Raw genomic sequence first — 14,207 nt, forward strand, 5'->3', positions numbered from 1 at the left:
TTTGGCACTCCAGAATTCACTTCCGCTTTCGTGCTGTTCTTTTTTTTTTTTCTTTTTTTTTTTTTTTTACACAGTGTTTCTTTTTCTTTTTACTTTTTCTTTTTACTTCTGGAGCTCACGCCTGACCTTGTCTCCAGCTCTGGTCATCTTTTAACCCCTGGCGCCTCTCTGCTCTGGTTGCATCTTATCTTATTTATTCCTTTTTTTTTTTAAACCACGACCACCTCGGCCAGGGACGGGTCTGCCTGTCTTGTCATTGGTCAGGCTTGTGTTCCTCACGTGCCTTCGTGGGCCCCTTCTCACGATCCCCTGTGCGTCCCCCCACCCCCGGCTTGACTTTTAACACGGTCCCTTGTTTTTTCTGTTCTGCTCCCATTTTGCTTCTTTCAATTTGAAACCCCCACCTTCTCCGCCTTCTTCCCCCCTTATCAGGCATGCCAGGTAAGTTGCGCAGACGCTTGCTTCACTTTTTTTCTCCTGTCCGTCCGCATCCGTCCGTCCGTCACTCAGCGGAGCGCAGGCACACCCCACTTTGTTTGTCGTTCTCCATTCGTCTTGTTTCCTTCTCGTCTCTTCTCATCTTCAAAGACCTTTACAGCAAGAGATCTATGTCACCACTTTAAAGGAGAGCGACGGAAGGGCCGTTTTGATCTTATTAGTTATTTATGATCTACCCCGACGTACTCACTCTGCATGCCCCTTTAGGTTTAACGACTGTGTCGTGAAGTGTGGATGTGCACCATTCAGAAACAACCATTCATACATATCCACATATGTATTCTGGTACCTTGTGGAGGTCACATATCCATTTACCCAAATAACACATACACCTTCCACTGTTACCTCATGTGTGTGTGTATCCTTGTGTGTGTGTTTGTGCGTTTACAAATGTATGTGTGTGTGCGTCGATGAGTTTGGTGCACATCTGTGCTTGTGTGTGTGTGTGTGTGTGTGTGTGTGCATGTGTGCGCGTGGTGATGTGTGTGTGTGTTTGATGGTGTGTAGTAGTACTCAGCGCGTGTGTGTACTATGTACTCTCTGAACGTAAGTTTCTTCCATTTGTGTTCTGACTTTGTATGTGTGTGTGTGTGTGTGTGTCGTCCCCCCCCCCCCCCCCCCCCCCCCAGAGGATGAGCAGAAGGAGAAGTCCCTGTCCCACCACACCATCCAGGCGCTGATCATAGAGAAGGACCAGGCGCTGTCCGACCTCAACTCGGTGGAGAAGTCTCTGGCCGAGCTCTTCCGCCGCTACGAGAAGATGAAAGACGTGCTGGAGGGCTTCCGCAAGGTGACCACGACACACACACACACACACACACACACACACACACACACACACACACACACACACACACACACACACACACACACACACACACACACACACACACACACACACACACACACACACACACACACACACACACACATAGGCATACACACAAACGCACGCACGCACACACCAACAGACACACACTTACGTACAACCATGCACGTTAACCAAAAGCCTGCATGCAAACAAATAGACGCACACACACGGAAACGCACACCATTGCTATAAACAACTGTACCCATAACTCTGTTAATCTGTTAATGCTCTGCACTTGAAGACGGCGGTGAATGAACGGGTTTTCTTACGCCTCCGTCCCCTCTGCAGAACGAGGAGGTCCTGAAGAAGTGTGCCCAGGAGTACCTCTCCCGGGTACGGAGGGAGGAGCAGCGGTACCAGGCCCTGAAGATCCACGCCGAGGAGAAGCTGGACAGGTGGGTCTCCTCGGTCCTCCTCCCTGTCCTCCTCCCTGTCCCTCTCCCTGTCCTTCTCCCTGTCCCTCTCCCTGTCCTCCTCCCTGTCCCTCTCCCTGTCCCTCTCCCTGTCCCTCTCCCTGTCCTTCTCCCTGTCCTTCTCCCTGTCCCTCTCCCTGTCCTCCTCCCTGTCCCTCTCCCTGTCCTCCTCCCTGTCCCTCTCCCTGTCCTTCTCCCTGTCCCTCTCCCTGTCCCTCTCCCTGTCCCTCTCCCTGTCCCTCTCCCTGTCCCTCTCCCTGTCCTCCTCCCTGTCCTCCTCCCTGTCCTTCTCCCTGTCCCTCTCCCTGTCCCTCTCCCTGTCCCTCTCCCTGTCCTTCTCCCTGTCCTTCTCCCTGTCCTCCTCCCTGTCCCTCTCCCTGTCCCTCTCCCTGTCCTTCTCCCTGTCCTTCTCCCTGTCCTTCTCCCTGTCCTTCTCCCTGTCCTTCTCCCTGTCCCTCTCCCTGTCCCTCTCCCTGTCCCTCTCCCTGTCCTCCTCCCTGTCCTCCTCCCTGTCCTTCTCCCTGTCCCTCTCCCTGTCCCTCTCCCTGTCCCTCTCCCTGTCCCTCTCCCTGTCCCTCTCCCTGTCCTTCTCCCTGTCCTCCTCCCTGTCCCTCTCCCTGTCCTCCTCCCTGTCCTCCTCCCTGTCCCTCTCCCTGTCCCTCTCCCTGTCCTCCTCCCTGTCCCTCTCCCTGTCCTTCTCCCTGTCCTCCTCCCTGTCCCTCTCCCTGTCCTCCTCCCTGTCCCTCTCCCTGTCCTTCTCCCTGTCCTCCTCCCTGTCCTCCTCCCTGTCCCTCTCCCTGTCCTTCTCCCTGTCCCTCTCCCTGTCCCTCTCCCTGTCCTTCTCCCTGTCCTCCTCCCTGTCCCTCTCCCTGTCCCTCTCCCTGTCCTCCTCCCTGTCCTTCTCCCTGTCCCTCTCCCTGTCCCTCTCCCTGTCCCTCTCCCTGTCCCTCTCCCTGTCCTTCTCCCTGTCCTCCTCCCTGTCCCTCTCCCTGTCCTCCTCCCTGTCCTCCTCCCTGTCCTTCTCCCTGTCCTTCTCCCTGTCCTTCTCCCTGTCCCTCATCTATCCATGGAGTGTTTAATTGGTCAAAAGAATTATCCCTTATTTTTCGCTACAGATTTTCTTCATATTCATGGTTGTAATTACTTACTTTTTTAAATCTATTTGAAACTTTATTTGAAGGGGTAGGAGGTTGAACATGTAGCAAATGAACCGGTCTGGTATACTTGCTGTACACAGTGTTTTTGAGTGGGTGACTTGCAGAGTTAGCCGGCCCCAAAATCGTTCTAAACTTGTGTGTGTGTGTGTCTGTGTGTCTCTTTGTGTGTGTGTGTGTGTGTGTGTGTGTGTGTGTGTGTGTGTGTGTGTGTGTGTGTGTGTGTGTGTGTGTGTGTGTGTGTGTGTGTGTGTGTGTGTGTGTGTGTGTGTGTGTGTGTGTGTGTGTGTGTCTCTAGGGCCAACTCGGACATCGCCCAGGTGCGCTGCAAAGCCAAGCAGGAGCAGGCGGCGTGCGCGGCCAGCCTGAGGAAGGAGCAGATGAAGGTGGACTCTCTGGAGCGCACCTTGGAACAGAAGGTCAGTCAGGGCGCCCGCGGTTAGGTTATCATCATGATGTCGCCTTACCTTGTTACCTTATCGTGTTGTTCGTTCATCCACTACATGAAGGGGAGCCAAAATGCAATTGAATTAATGTAAGATTGTAGACCGGCACTCTGTTTAAGTGTAAGAAATTAGTTTGACCCTACGGAAGCCTTGAACAGTCATTCATCAGTAACTGTTCTACCTTAAACGGTGTTGTCAGTTATAAACTTAAACTGATGAAATAATACACGTCAGCTGTACTGGATAATATGAAAACGCTAGGGTGGTGACAAAAAAAATAATGATTATAATAATAGTAAAATTATATCTGGAAAAATGTATTCGTCTCAACGACGCATTTCGTCACGTTTTAATATCGCAATATTTCGTTGAACTAAATATCGTCACGCCCCTAGAAAACGCCTCGAAAAAATCTGCTGTAGGTGAGCTTTGCCCCCCCCCCCCTTGCAATGTGTTTTGTCTCAGTCTAAGGATATCTAAATCGTCTTTCGCGTCGTTTCTTTTCCACAACAGAACCGAGAAATCGAGGAGTTGACGAAGATCTGTGACGAGCTCATCGCCAAAATGGGGCGGAGTTAGCAGTGGCCACGCCCCATCTCCCAGGGGGAGCCAGCAGAACGCCAAACTTTATCCAAAAGAACAGAAGGCGCCATCTCAGCCCCAGACGAGGGGTCTCACGTCGTGCCCACCTCGCTTCCAGACTTTGCCTACCATGGCTCCCTCTGTACCCACCCACCCCACACTTGTGTCAATGTGGTTTTACTGTAACTAAGGGTGTGGATTCATGTGCTTGCGCACACAACATATCATGTGTGCGTGCGTGAGCGTACGTGTGTGTGAATGCTGTGTTGCTGTGTTGGAATGACTGCAAGAGAGAGCGTGTGTGTGTGTGATAGAGATAGAGAGAGAGTGGGATGAAATGTAACGTTGCCATGACAGCCACTGATGGACAAGACTGTAAACTTAATCCTGCTGTTGTTTGTTCTTAATAGAAGAGAGTTCAATATAAATGTCGGCAGACAGCATATGTCCTGTATATGACTTAGTTTTGATTGATTACACGTTGGCTTATATACTAGTAATGAAAATATATAAAAGATCACAGTAGCTTATCGCATGTGAGATGTTTGTAAATAGAGAGTTTCCATGATTGATAACGCTCACTTGCATTTTTGATACCGTTCCGTCGTATAAAACAAAGCCACCAATGCTTTCTTTGTCGTTTCCTTGTAGATACTCCCCGCGCTTACTTTGTCCCCTTAGCTCTTGATGAAAACGTGGGATTTTATTTTGATATAAAGCTAACTTAATTGTCATCAGTTGTGGCCGTGGGTCACTTCATTTAATGTCCGACAGCCTGCTGCTGTGGCCGTTGTGATGCACCGAGAGGAGCCCGGCTCTTCTCTGCACCACCGCCGTTCAGCATCTGCTTACAAAGTGCAATAAAGGATGGCAATACAACCGCCTGGCTCCGTCTCTGGGTTCCTACAGCGCTCCTTTGACGTCCAAATGTGTCCTGATTACCGTTTCTACACCCTGAGCGGCTGTTGTTTCGTTGCTTTTTTGGGAGATGATGGCCTAAATTGAAGGCTGTTGTGAGAGATATTTGTTTTGCTGTGCATGTTGCGTATCGTTTTAATGTACTCTACTCGCGTTACACCCAACAAGATGGATGCATCAACTATTCATGAGTCATTTCTCAAAAAAGACAGCACTCACTACAGCATTCACAAACATTTGTGTTGACACACTCGATCACCACATATCTCAAATCAAATTTAAGAAGGTAGGAAAAACTGACTTTTTTGTATTTTGTTTCTTGCTGGTTTGATGCCTGTGTGTCTGAATGTATGAAACGATAGGACAGCTCTGCTAGGTTCTGCTCAGGACATCTGTGAGGTCCAGTATAGCACACACTATATTTGTGTGTGTTCTGGTAATCCCTCTTGAGGTCACGACCCTGGGGGATGGGGGGGGGGGCTGTTGCCCATCTGATCATTGAGATTAAGATCAGGTAGGGTGGGGAGAGAGGGCGTGCGTATGGAGACGACAACCTGCTTCTCATAGTGTGAGCAGTACACCCCATAAGGACCCAATTCGGCAACATGAAGGCTGTCCGCTGCTGGCCTGTAGCGCTGCTTCTGTCCTTGGTTCTACTGCCTGACTACAGTAAGAGATGCTTCTCTTTATTTGTTCAACTTTCCCACCCCTCTCCCCCCCCCCCCCATCCTAGAACCTGACTTGCCCATGTAATTTCGGTCTTTTAAAATGTTGTACTTTTTTAATGGATATCGATACAAGTTTTTATATTCATGTGATACAGACATGGATGTCACCGTCTGTGACTCCCATAGACTGTAACGGGTGAACTCTCTTCTAATGTAACAGTTGACCTAGTCTTGATTTTCGATTTTTGATTTAATGTAGGTTGTATTAAACATTGAGTTAATCCTTTAGTTTAACTTATCCTTTTAAAAAAACATTTGATTTCTACAGAAGCGTAATGCAATCATTTAAGAAATTAATTCTGGTCATGTTTTTCTGAATTAAAGACATAATTATCTCTGAATTCTGAGAAAAGTTGATTGGAGAAAACAATGATGCTTTGTTTCTCTTAATGAATGAGTTTATTAACTCAGAATTCTGAGAAAAGTAAATCTGATAGTTTTCCTGAACTAAAGAGACACCTCAAAATCCCAATATAACCTTTCAATTACTTAAGAGCTTGATTTCAAAGAAGCAAACGTGTGCTACCTGTTGAGTTTAATCCAGTTCTATTTCTGTTTAGATGTTGGGAGATATTCGTTTCGATCAATAATATGGATGGAATTGTTATTAGTTTTTCCACTTTGCGCAGGCACCTCCGGAATCAGAGGTTGTTCAGATGGAAATACACATAATGAATTATTAAATATAATTTCAGGATTTCATTTTATTTAATAACAATACCGATAATTGTTATTCTACATCATGGATTATAATAACATGTGATTATTGTAATATATATGATGCTCAGCCTATAAATATTATCAATACATGTCTATATATACATATATAAAATATATATATAAAAAAAAAGATTTTATATATATATATATATAATCTTTTTATTTTGTTGTTTCTTCGAGAAACCCATTATTGGACATAGCGTCCGTGAAGGGTTGGCGCTTTTATTTTCTGTTTGATTTTATAAGTTCACCGTTCTGGTCTGAGCTAATCTTGAAGACCAGAAGCTTCCATCCCTTCCCTTCCCCACTTCTGAGTGGGAGATAAAAGGAGGTCAAAGAGTCTCACGTTGTTGGTCGGACCGGGAGATGGACGGCTTTGGAGTGCTCCCTGTGAGCTAGCCTGTAAACACTTGTGTTGATCCCCTCCATAAAGATCACGAAAGGGTGTTTTTTAAGAGAGCTTATTTATAGACGGAGAGGGAAGGTTTTCGAACTGTAAAACAGACGTTTCCAAAGGGCAGCGGCGGGGCTCGGACGGTGTTTGGTCTCTGGAGGAGGGAAGGGACTAAAGGGCGTGAGGCGCTCACGGAAGTGGCCACGGTTGAGTGGTGCGGTGCCGAGCGCTATCTTCGCGTGTATTCCTCGTTCTAATGGTTATCAGTGAAATGTTGAACGATGGGTAAATAACAATACACAGAAATGAAACCGCTCTTAATGTGCTTTTAATGGGCTTTTGAGGTGCACAGCCACGAACCATGTGTATTTATTTAGAATCAAGCCCAACGTCATCAATATCAAGACGAGGAAGATTTCCGTAACACCTGTACCAACACTTTTTCATTCCTTGTCATATTTTCCTCGGTTAATTACTTCCTTGGTTTTACCTAAGTGGGCTGATCGTTCCACTCTGACTCTGCTGTTCTCCTCCAGCTGCGTCCCTGAGATGCTACACCTGCATGGGCTCCAACAATGAGGACTGCAACCGGCAGGGCTCCAAGATCTGCCCCAGCTTCTCTGACGCGTGTGCCGTGGTACTGGGCCATGACAGTGAGTCCAACACACAGTGGAGCACTGTTTTTTCACCCTTCTACTTTAATTAATGGCTTTCCTGTTGAAACAGTTCATGGCATACATTAAACCAGCCAATCAATTAATTACAATGCATTAGTAAAAGAGATAGTGGATGAACCGGTAATGAGTCTCACTTTAACTCAGTAGGGGGGTTAGGTGTGTGTGTGTGTGTGTGTGTGTGTGTGTGTGTGTGTGTGTGTGTGTGTGTGTGTGTGTGTGTGTGTGTGTGTGTGTGTGTGTGTGTGTGTGTGTGTGTGTGTGTGTGTGTGTGTGTGAGAGTATGTGTGAGAGTATGTGTGCTCTGTCTGGTATCCCATGGCAGACCAGAGGGGTGTCTGGGTCTTTCGAGGAAATTAGGAGATTCTCAGCCTTCACTCGGTCGATTTCATTAATTAGGAAAGTGTTTGTAGCGCCCAGCGTATCCCCTGCCCACCAAATCACCCACCCCCCCCACTAGCCTCTCATTAATCCCGGGCAGTGGCCTCAACTCGAGTTTGGTCCTTAAACAGACTGAACCCGTTTAACGGGTGAACCCGTTTAACGGGTGGCTCTAGACTAAATGATGATCAGCCACCGATGTGCTTCTTCTGTGGTGCTTGCTTGCTTGCTTGCTCCCACAGGCGGGGTGATGAAGACCTGCTCCTACAAGTCCTTCTGCAGCCAGGCCAACAGCCAGGGCTACCGCTCCCCGGGGGTCAGGGTCCACTGTTGCTACGGCGACGACTGCAACGTCACGGGCGTGGCCGCCGCGCCGCCCGCCCTCAGCTTTCTGCTGCTGTCTCTGGCCGTGGTGCTCCCTCGGGTGGCCTGACCGCAACGCCGATAACACAACTACCACCACTGCTACTATTAAGACTATTAGTACTGCCAATACTTTTACCACAACTACTACTACTAATACTACTACGTCCAGTACTTCTACTATACTACTACTAAGACTACTAGTACTGCCAGTACTTTTACCACAACTACTACTACTACTAATACTACTACTACTACTACTACTACTACGTCCAGTACTTCTACTATACTACTACTAAGACTACTAGTACTGCCAGTACTTCTACCACTTCTACTACTACTAATACTACTACTACTACGTCCAGTACTTCTACTATACTACTACTAAGACTACTAGTACGGCCAGTACTTCTACCACTTCTACTACTACTACTCTTCAACTAATACTACTACTGGCAGTACTTCTACGACTGCTACTAGTGCTACTACCATCAAGACTACTACAGCTGCCAGTACTTCTGCCACTACTACTACTACTAGTACTACTACCACTAAGACTAATACTACTGCCAGTACTTCTACTACTACTACTACGACGACAACGATGAATGCTACTCCTGCCATTATTTTGACAAGTGCTAATACTACTACTAGGAAATGTGTAACTTTCGCCGTTAATGCCATCTACAGTGTGACTACACTTGTATCCTCTCAACACATCGATGCCAAGGAACCCTGTCTCTACTTTTACTACCCCTACCTGGTTTTATATGGATGTTGAAGACAGGCAAGACGTGATGAGGACTTCAGGATTTATTCGTTCATCTGGTGGATCGCTGCCGTCCATGATTAATGATTAATAGGGTAATTAGCTAAACTAAGGTGTCGTCCTCTGCATACAAGTTACGATGCTTAAATTATTTATTCTTATATGGTCTGTTTTGCTACAGCACTCAAACCTGCCTGGCACAAAGAATGAAACAACATGTTATTGGGTTCATTGTTTGCCGTTTCAAAACTAAATGAACTGTGACGTCTATGATTAATTCACACTCATGCAAATAAGGCAAAGACCATATGCAGTTGCTGGCGTGGAATTAACCAATTAGCCTCTGAACTCTCAATGACGCATCTGAGTCAAATGTACGTGCGTTGTTTTAATGCAATACCGGTAGCTAGTGTGTGAAATGTGAAATACCCTTAGTTTCAGCAATGGGGGGGGCCTCCCTACATAGTGCGCCACTGTTATGCTGAAGGTCACCCAGACTCAATTCTAGTGGCGGCGCTAAATGACAAAAACAAATGAGTGACATGAGGTTTAATGCGCAGTCCCCAAAAAGTTTGGGGACAGCTACTACAAATTGATAGATTTTTTGTGAAACGTTGAAATATAATGTTAATCTATTAATGATATGTCATTATTGCACATTAATAATTAAGATTTGAATATCTAAGAACTTTTCAAGATCGTAATTATATTCGGTATCATTAGCACTTAGCAGTTATAATACCAATCCACAAGGTGCAAATGTGATAAATTCAGACTAATATGAACTAATATCAACATAATATGAACTAGGCATAACCTATATTAACCCATGTCTGCATTATTGGAAACTCGGTAGTTGAAAGAGTAGAATAATGTGTTTTGAATCACCTATTTGAGAATATGTTGAAGAAATAATACATTTCCTAATAATATTAGATAAATATAGCTGAATTTATTGATGACCTACATAATGTTATTTAATAGCCAGCTGATGTGAACAATTAAAAAATGTTTGTTGACATCCTTAAAGATATGATCTCAATACGTAGGGAACCATGTATTGTCATCAATATATCAATATAATTAGATTAATGTGACCTTTGAACATCCACCGGACAAACCCGACTCTTCACCACGGCTTGTAGTTCTCCCGACCTCCACTGTGGGGCAGTGCAAGCATACTTTTTGATGTCCGATCCAGGCAAATGTCAAATCAACTTCTTGACTAAGAATCACTCCTAAATCGATTGCCGTTCGTGAAATAAGAATATGCAACGCTATTTTATGTTTATTTGTATTTTTTTGTATATCTTCAAGAAAACATAAAAATACCTCTCCCTTTCTCTAAACCTCCGCTAATTTTCTTTAACCACTTTCATCATGTCAACCGAACGAAAACGTCTAGTCTCTCTTCCCTTCCCTGTTCCATCCCCCGTAGCGCACCCTCCCCTGCTGAGCCCGGCAGGTCTCTCCTTTGACAGGCAGGTGTGAGAGTGTGAACGTGCTGCCCTGGTGGGGATCGACACTGACCCCAAACCGTGAAGATCTGGGGCCGGCTTTGTAGACGGAGCCTGCGCTGGCTGCTCCCGTCTGCGGTTCAGAGCAGAGTGGGCCCCACGTCAACTCTCATCACATTTATTTGGAGGGCTTTTCCGTTAATTAGGATGGGAGGTCCAGGGGGGCCCTAATCTTGAAGAGCTGATGCGATGGGTGGTAGGGGGTGGTGGAGGGGGAGGAGGACTGGAACTGGAAGGAGAGGGGGGGGGGGGGCGGGGGTAAAAGGTGCCGCTGAAGAGTAAGGTGTCCGACGTTTGTAGCCAAGGCCTGTAGTTCACATCCAGAATGTTCAACAGTGTTACAGTGACGTGCTGACGTAAGAAGCCCTCGTTCTCAGACCGAACCCGGTGCCTTCTTCCTCTGTAAAATTACACACTGCTCTTTCAAGTACCTACACGCGTTCTACTGAGAGAGTTTATAGTTGGAGGAGGAGGGACGGAGGGACGGCTGAAGTTAAATCTCAACGAGGGGGCCCTGCTGGAAATTGCAGTCCTTCTAGACAATAACATCGGCGACAGTCTCCCCCATCCCCCTCCCTCCCTCCCCACACCAGACAGACGCACGCGGGCGCCATCAGAGCTTTTAAAGTGAAGGTCATCTCCATGGCGACTTTTCTGTTTAAATTGGAGTATGTTTAATCCCAGCCCTCCAACACCTGAAGACATTATCACAGCAAATCCGGCAGTTGCTCATTAAAGTCATGAGCCGTCTGCCCTTTGCAGAAGGCTGTGTGAGGGTAATAAAGAAGAAGAAGAAGAAGGGGAAACAAATCCTGTCAATACCTGAATTCCTCCCTGGAACCACAGGCCCGTGTAAGACTGCTGCTAAAGTTCAAGCCACGAGGCATCTCGGAAAGAAGGAAGCCCTTCAGATACAGTTGTGTGGAGGAAACACAGGGCCAACAATGTGGTGCGGTTCACAGCATGTCGGCATGCTTCGGTTTGCTCTGGCCCGCTGAACTGCGTCTTAAGGGCTGATGATGGTTCCCGGTCGACGCAACGCAAGGGGGTTTTACGGACCCATTACGTCCTTGCGGACCCTCCTTTGCGTCCACCGCAAGGGCCTGACGTGCGCCTCCCAAAAATGTTAATCTTGCATCGAGGCGACCCAGCAGCAAGGGCTGTGATTGGTCGGCTCGCCTAAAAGCCGACGCAGAACAAAAACAGGTTCACGGCTGCGTTGCGGGCGTCTGCATTGTCCTTGCGTTGCGTCGACGCGGAACCCTAATCAGCCTCTTTACCTGTACTCCCTGTCTGTGGGACCGAGGGTGAGGTCATACACTGGTCTGGGGGTTATCCAGGGTCATCTCCGTGCTTCTGTGGGCCCTTCCCACGAGTGGGCTCCGTGTGTGTATTGATTGAGGGCCTCCAGCATAGCTGCCGCAGCAGCTGCACTCGCTGGATTGATTAGCGTGAAATTAAAAAAAGCCCAGACGTCCTAAAATAAATTATACATTTCTTTACAGAAGGAGAACTTAATTGCGTCGGCACAGAGTTTTTCTCCGGGGGCTTCAAACTGCGACGGGGACGCAAACTTCTAAACCGTGAGGGGAATTCTGAACTAGCAATGCTACGTCCATCCCGAGCTCTACCCTGGCGTGATGTGGCTCAGGAGGAAGACGTGTGTCTTCAAGGTGACGCTTACCTTAAACAAATCAGCCACCGTCCTACCATGTCATCACTCGTCGCCTGGAACTGCCAATATCGCTGGCTCAGATGGACGTGGGTGAACAAAAAACAACACACACAAATGCACGCGCACACACACACACACACACACACACACACACACACACACACACACGTCCCCCCCACCCACACACAAATTAACCGGAACAGAACACAGGCCAGTTTAAGAAGGGCACCGTGCATGCACACTGGCCAACGACGCAGCATCAAAAGCCTGTTGCATTATGGGCAGGGCTTGAACAAAAGCCGCTAGCAGGAATGAGAGCGTGTGAGACAATGGCTGTGTTTACAACCCACACGGGGTCCCGACGGGCCGGACGGGTTCACCCGACGGTCACCAGTTCTGGGGTCTCGGGGTCTCCGGTCTCTTTGAAAAAGATCCATGAAGCAGAATTAAAGTGATCTACCTCCGGACTCTCTGGACACACAGAGAACCCAAGGGCCCGCAGGGGATTTGAAACTCGGGACACATGGAGAGAGAGAGAGGGAGGGGGAGAAAAAGAGAGAGAGAAAGAGATGGAGAGGGAGTGGATGGAGAGAGGGAGAGAGGTGGAGGGGGAGAGTAGGATGGAGAGAGAGAGAGAGAGGTTGAGGGGAGAGTAGGATAGAGAGAGAGAGAGAGAGAGAGAGAGAGAGAGAGAGAGAGAGAGAGAGAGAGAGAGAGAATGAGAGAGAGAGAGAGAGAAAGAGATGGAGAGGGAGGGGGGAGAAAAAGAGAGAGAGAAAGTGATGGAGAGGGAGTGGATGGAGAGAGAGATAGGTGGAGGGGGAGAGTAGATGGAGAGATGGAGGGAGAGAGTGAGAGAGAAAGAGATGGAGAGGGAGTGGCTGAGAGAGAGAGAGGTGGAGGGAGAGAGTGAGAAAGAGAGATGGAGGGAGAGAGTGAGAAAGAGAGCTGGAGAGAGAGACAGATCGATGGAGATGTAGAGAAAGGAATGGAGAGGAGGGGGGAGGCAGGTTAGAGAGATTATATGGGGGCTCCGAGGAAAGGGGGGCAGAAGAATTGTGTATAATGAGTGTGTTCTCCTGCCTGGGCCACTTTGCAATGTGGCTAAATAGCCCACCTTCTGTGAGGCCTGTCCCATACGTGCATGAGAGAGAGACCCGAGCGAGAGACCCGGCGGCGGGGCTGAAGCTAAGTGATGGTTGGATCCGCACCAAGAAGCTGACACACATGATTGGACTAGAATGCGTATGATATCATGAGGGGCAAAGCACAGCTTTAGGGATGCAACAATGCTGTGTTCAACAAAATGACTGATATATATTTAAATATCCATATGCATATTGACATTCTTTTAATATATATTCTGTATTTAAAAAATATATAACATCATAAGAGCATTCAGGAAAACGAGTGAGTTTTATTTCAGGATTTTTTTGATAAATACTAGTCAGGGAATAACCGTCCGCTATGGGAACACCTCCATCTTTAGACTTGAGAATCAATATCGTATCATTCAAAGGCACTAATTGTTCCCCTCAACCACCAAACACAGACAATCCTCAACAGCCAAACCGTCACCTGGAGCTTGAATGGGATAAAGCTGATAGTTTCACAACGAGGACTTAATCCAAGTAAACACGTTTGGAGCTCAGTAAATCCTTAACCATGTGTTGTTCCCTGCCTCTCTCGCTGAAGAAGGCCCCCTCTTGGAAGGAGAGGCCTCTTGCGCCATCTTCTCACCAACCCAGTGTTTTTATTGTCGGTCCCCACGGAACGGTTTGCAGGCAAACATAGCCAGACACCAGGTCATGTGACGCGCATGTGGAAAATACGTGCTCATGTACCCAAGTTGTCTCATTAACACACTGAAAGAGACGGTAGTCACGTCTGTGTGTGTGTGTGTGTGTGTGTGTGTGTGTGTGTGTATTTGCATGTGTATGTGTGTGCGTGTGTGTGTACGCGTGGGTGCGTGTGCGTGTGTTCTTGAGTGTACTAAGGATTTGCTGAACTGATGTCTCATTTCTCTTGCTAATTACCTGCTAATGAACATTTGTAGAAGCTATAATGTAGCTTAATCACTCAAGTGATGCAGTGCCCACATTTA

General features: G+C 47.4%; 3 protein-coding genes across 16 annotated transcripts in view; 2 read left to right on the forward strand and 1 right to left on the reverse strand.

Annotated features, from left to right (window-relative positions):
* The window catches only part of tacc2 (transforming, acidic coiled-coil containing protein 2), a 54,001-nt gene extending 49,158 nt beyond the window's left edge, over positions 1-4,843 (forward strand). For all 14 annotated transcript variants that reach the window (XM_060073303.1, XM_060073296.1, XM_060073297.1 and 11 more), the window contains 4 exons: positions 1,128-1,288; positions 1,658-1,764; positions 3,235-3,355; positions 3,896-4,843. In XM_060073303.1, the coding sequence (XP_059929286.1) occupies positions 1,128-1,288; positions 1,658-1,764; positions 3,235-3,355; positions 3,896-3,961 (455 nt within the window). In that variant the 3' untranslated portion in view covers positions 3,962-4,843. The remainder of the gene's footprint in view (positions 1-1,127; positions 1,289-1,657; positions 1,765-3,234; positions 3,356-3,895) is intronic.
* A 533-nt stretch (positions 4,844-5,376) lies between these two features.
* ly6pge (lymphocyte antigen 6 family member pge) lies at positions 5,377-10,254 on the forward strand. The gene is made up of 3 exons (XM_060073380.1): positions 5,377-5,551; positions 7,261-7,377; positions 8,022-10,254. Exons 1-3 carry the CDS (start codon positions 5,488-5,490, stop codon positions 8,210-8,212), a joined length of 372 nt encoding a protein of 123 aa, XP_059929363.1. The 5' UTR covers positions 5,377-5,487; the 3' UTR covers positions 8,213-10,254.
* A 2,225-nt stretch (positions 10,255-12,479) lies between these two features.
* LOC132473615 (netrin receptor UNC5B-like) overlaps positions 12,480-14,207 on the reverse strand; it is a gene marked incomplete at its 5' end in the record, with an annotated part of 5,106 nt that continues 3,378 nt past the window's right edge. The window contains 1 exon segment of the mRNA XM_060073821.1: positions 12,480-12,574. Coding sequence (XP_059929804.1) covers positions 12,480-12,574 — 95 coding nt within the window.

This window comes from Gadus macrocephalus, chromosome 15 (assembly GCF_031168955.1).
Source record: "Gadus macrocephalus chromosome 15, ASM3116895v1".
In the NCBI taxonomy this organism is placed as follows: domain Eukaryota; kingdom Metazoa; phylum Chordata; class Actinopteri; order Gadiformes; family Gadidae; genus Gadus; species Gadus macrocephalus.

What these genes read in the sequence shown, in the direction of transcription:
- ly6pge (XM_060073380.1), top strand. Translation starts at nt 5,488, where the DNA reads ATGAAGGCTGTCCGCTGCTGGCCTGTAGCGCTGCTTCTGTCCTTGGTT. An exon ending in GGTTCTACTGCCTGACTACA is followed by an intron (nt 5,552 to 7,260) that starts GTAAGAGATGCT and finishes GTTCTCCTCCAG; the next exon opens with CTGCGTCCCTGAGATGCTAC. An exon ending in CGTGGTACTGGGCCATGACA is followed by an intron (nt 7,378 to 8,021) that starts GTGAGTCCAACA and finishes TTGCTCCCACAG; the next exon opens with GCGGGGTGATGAAGACCTGC.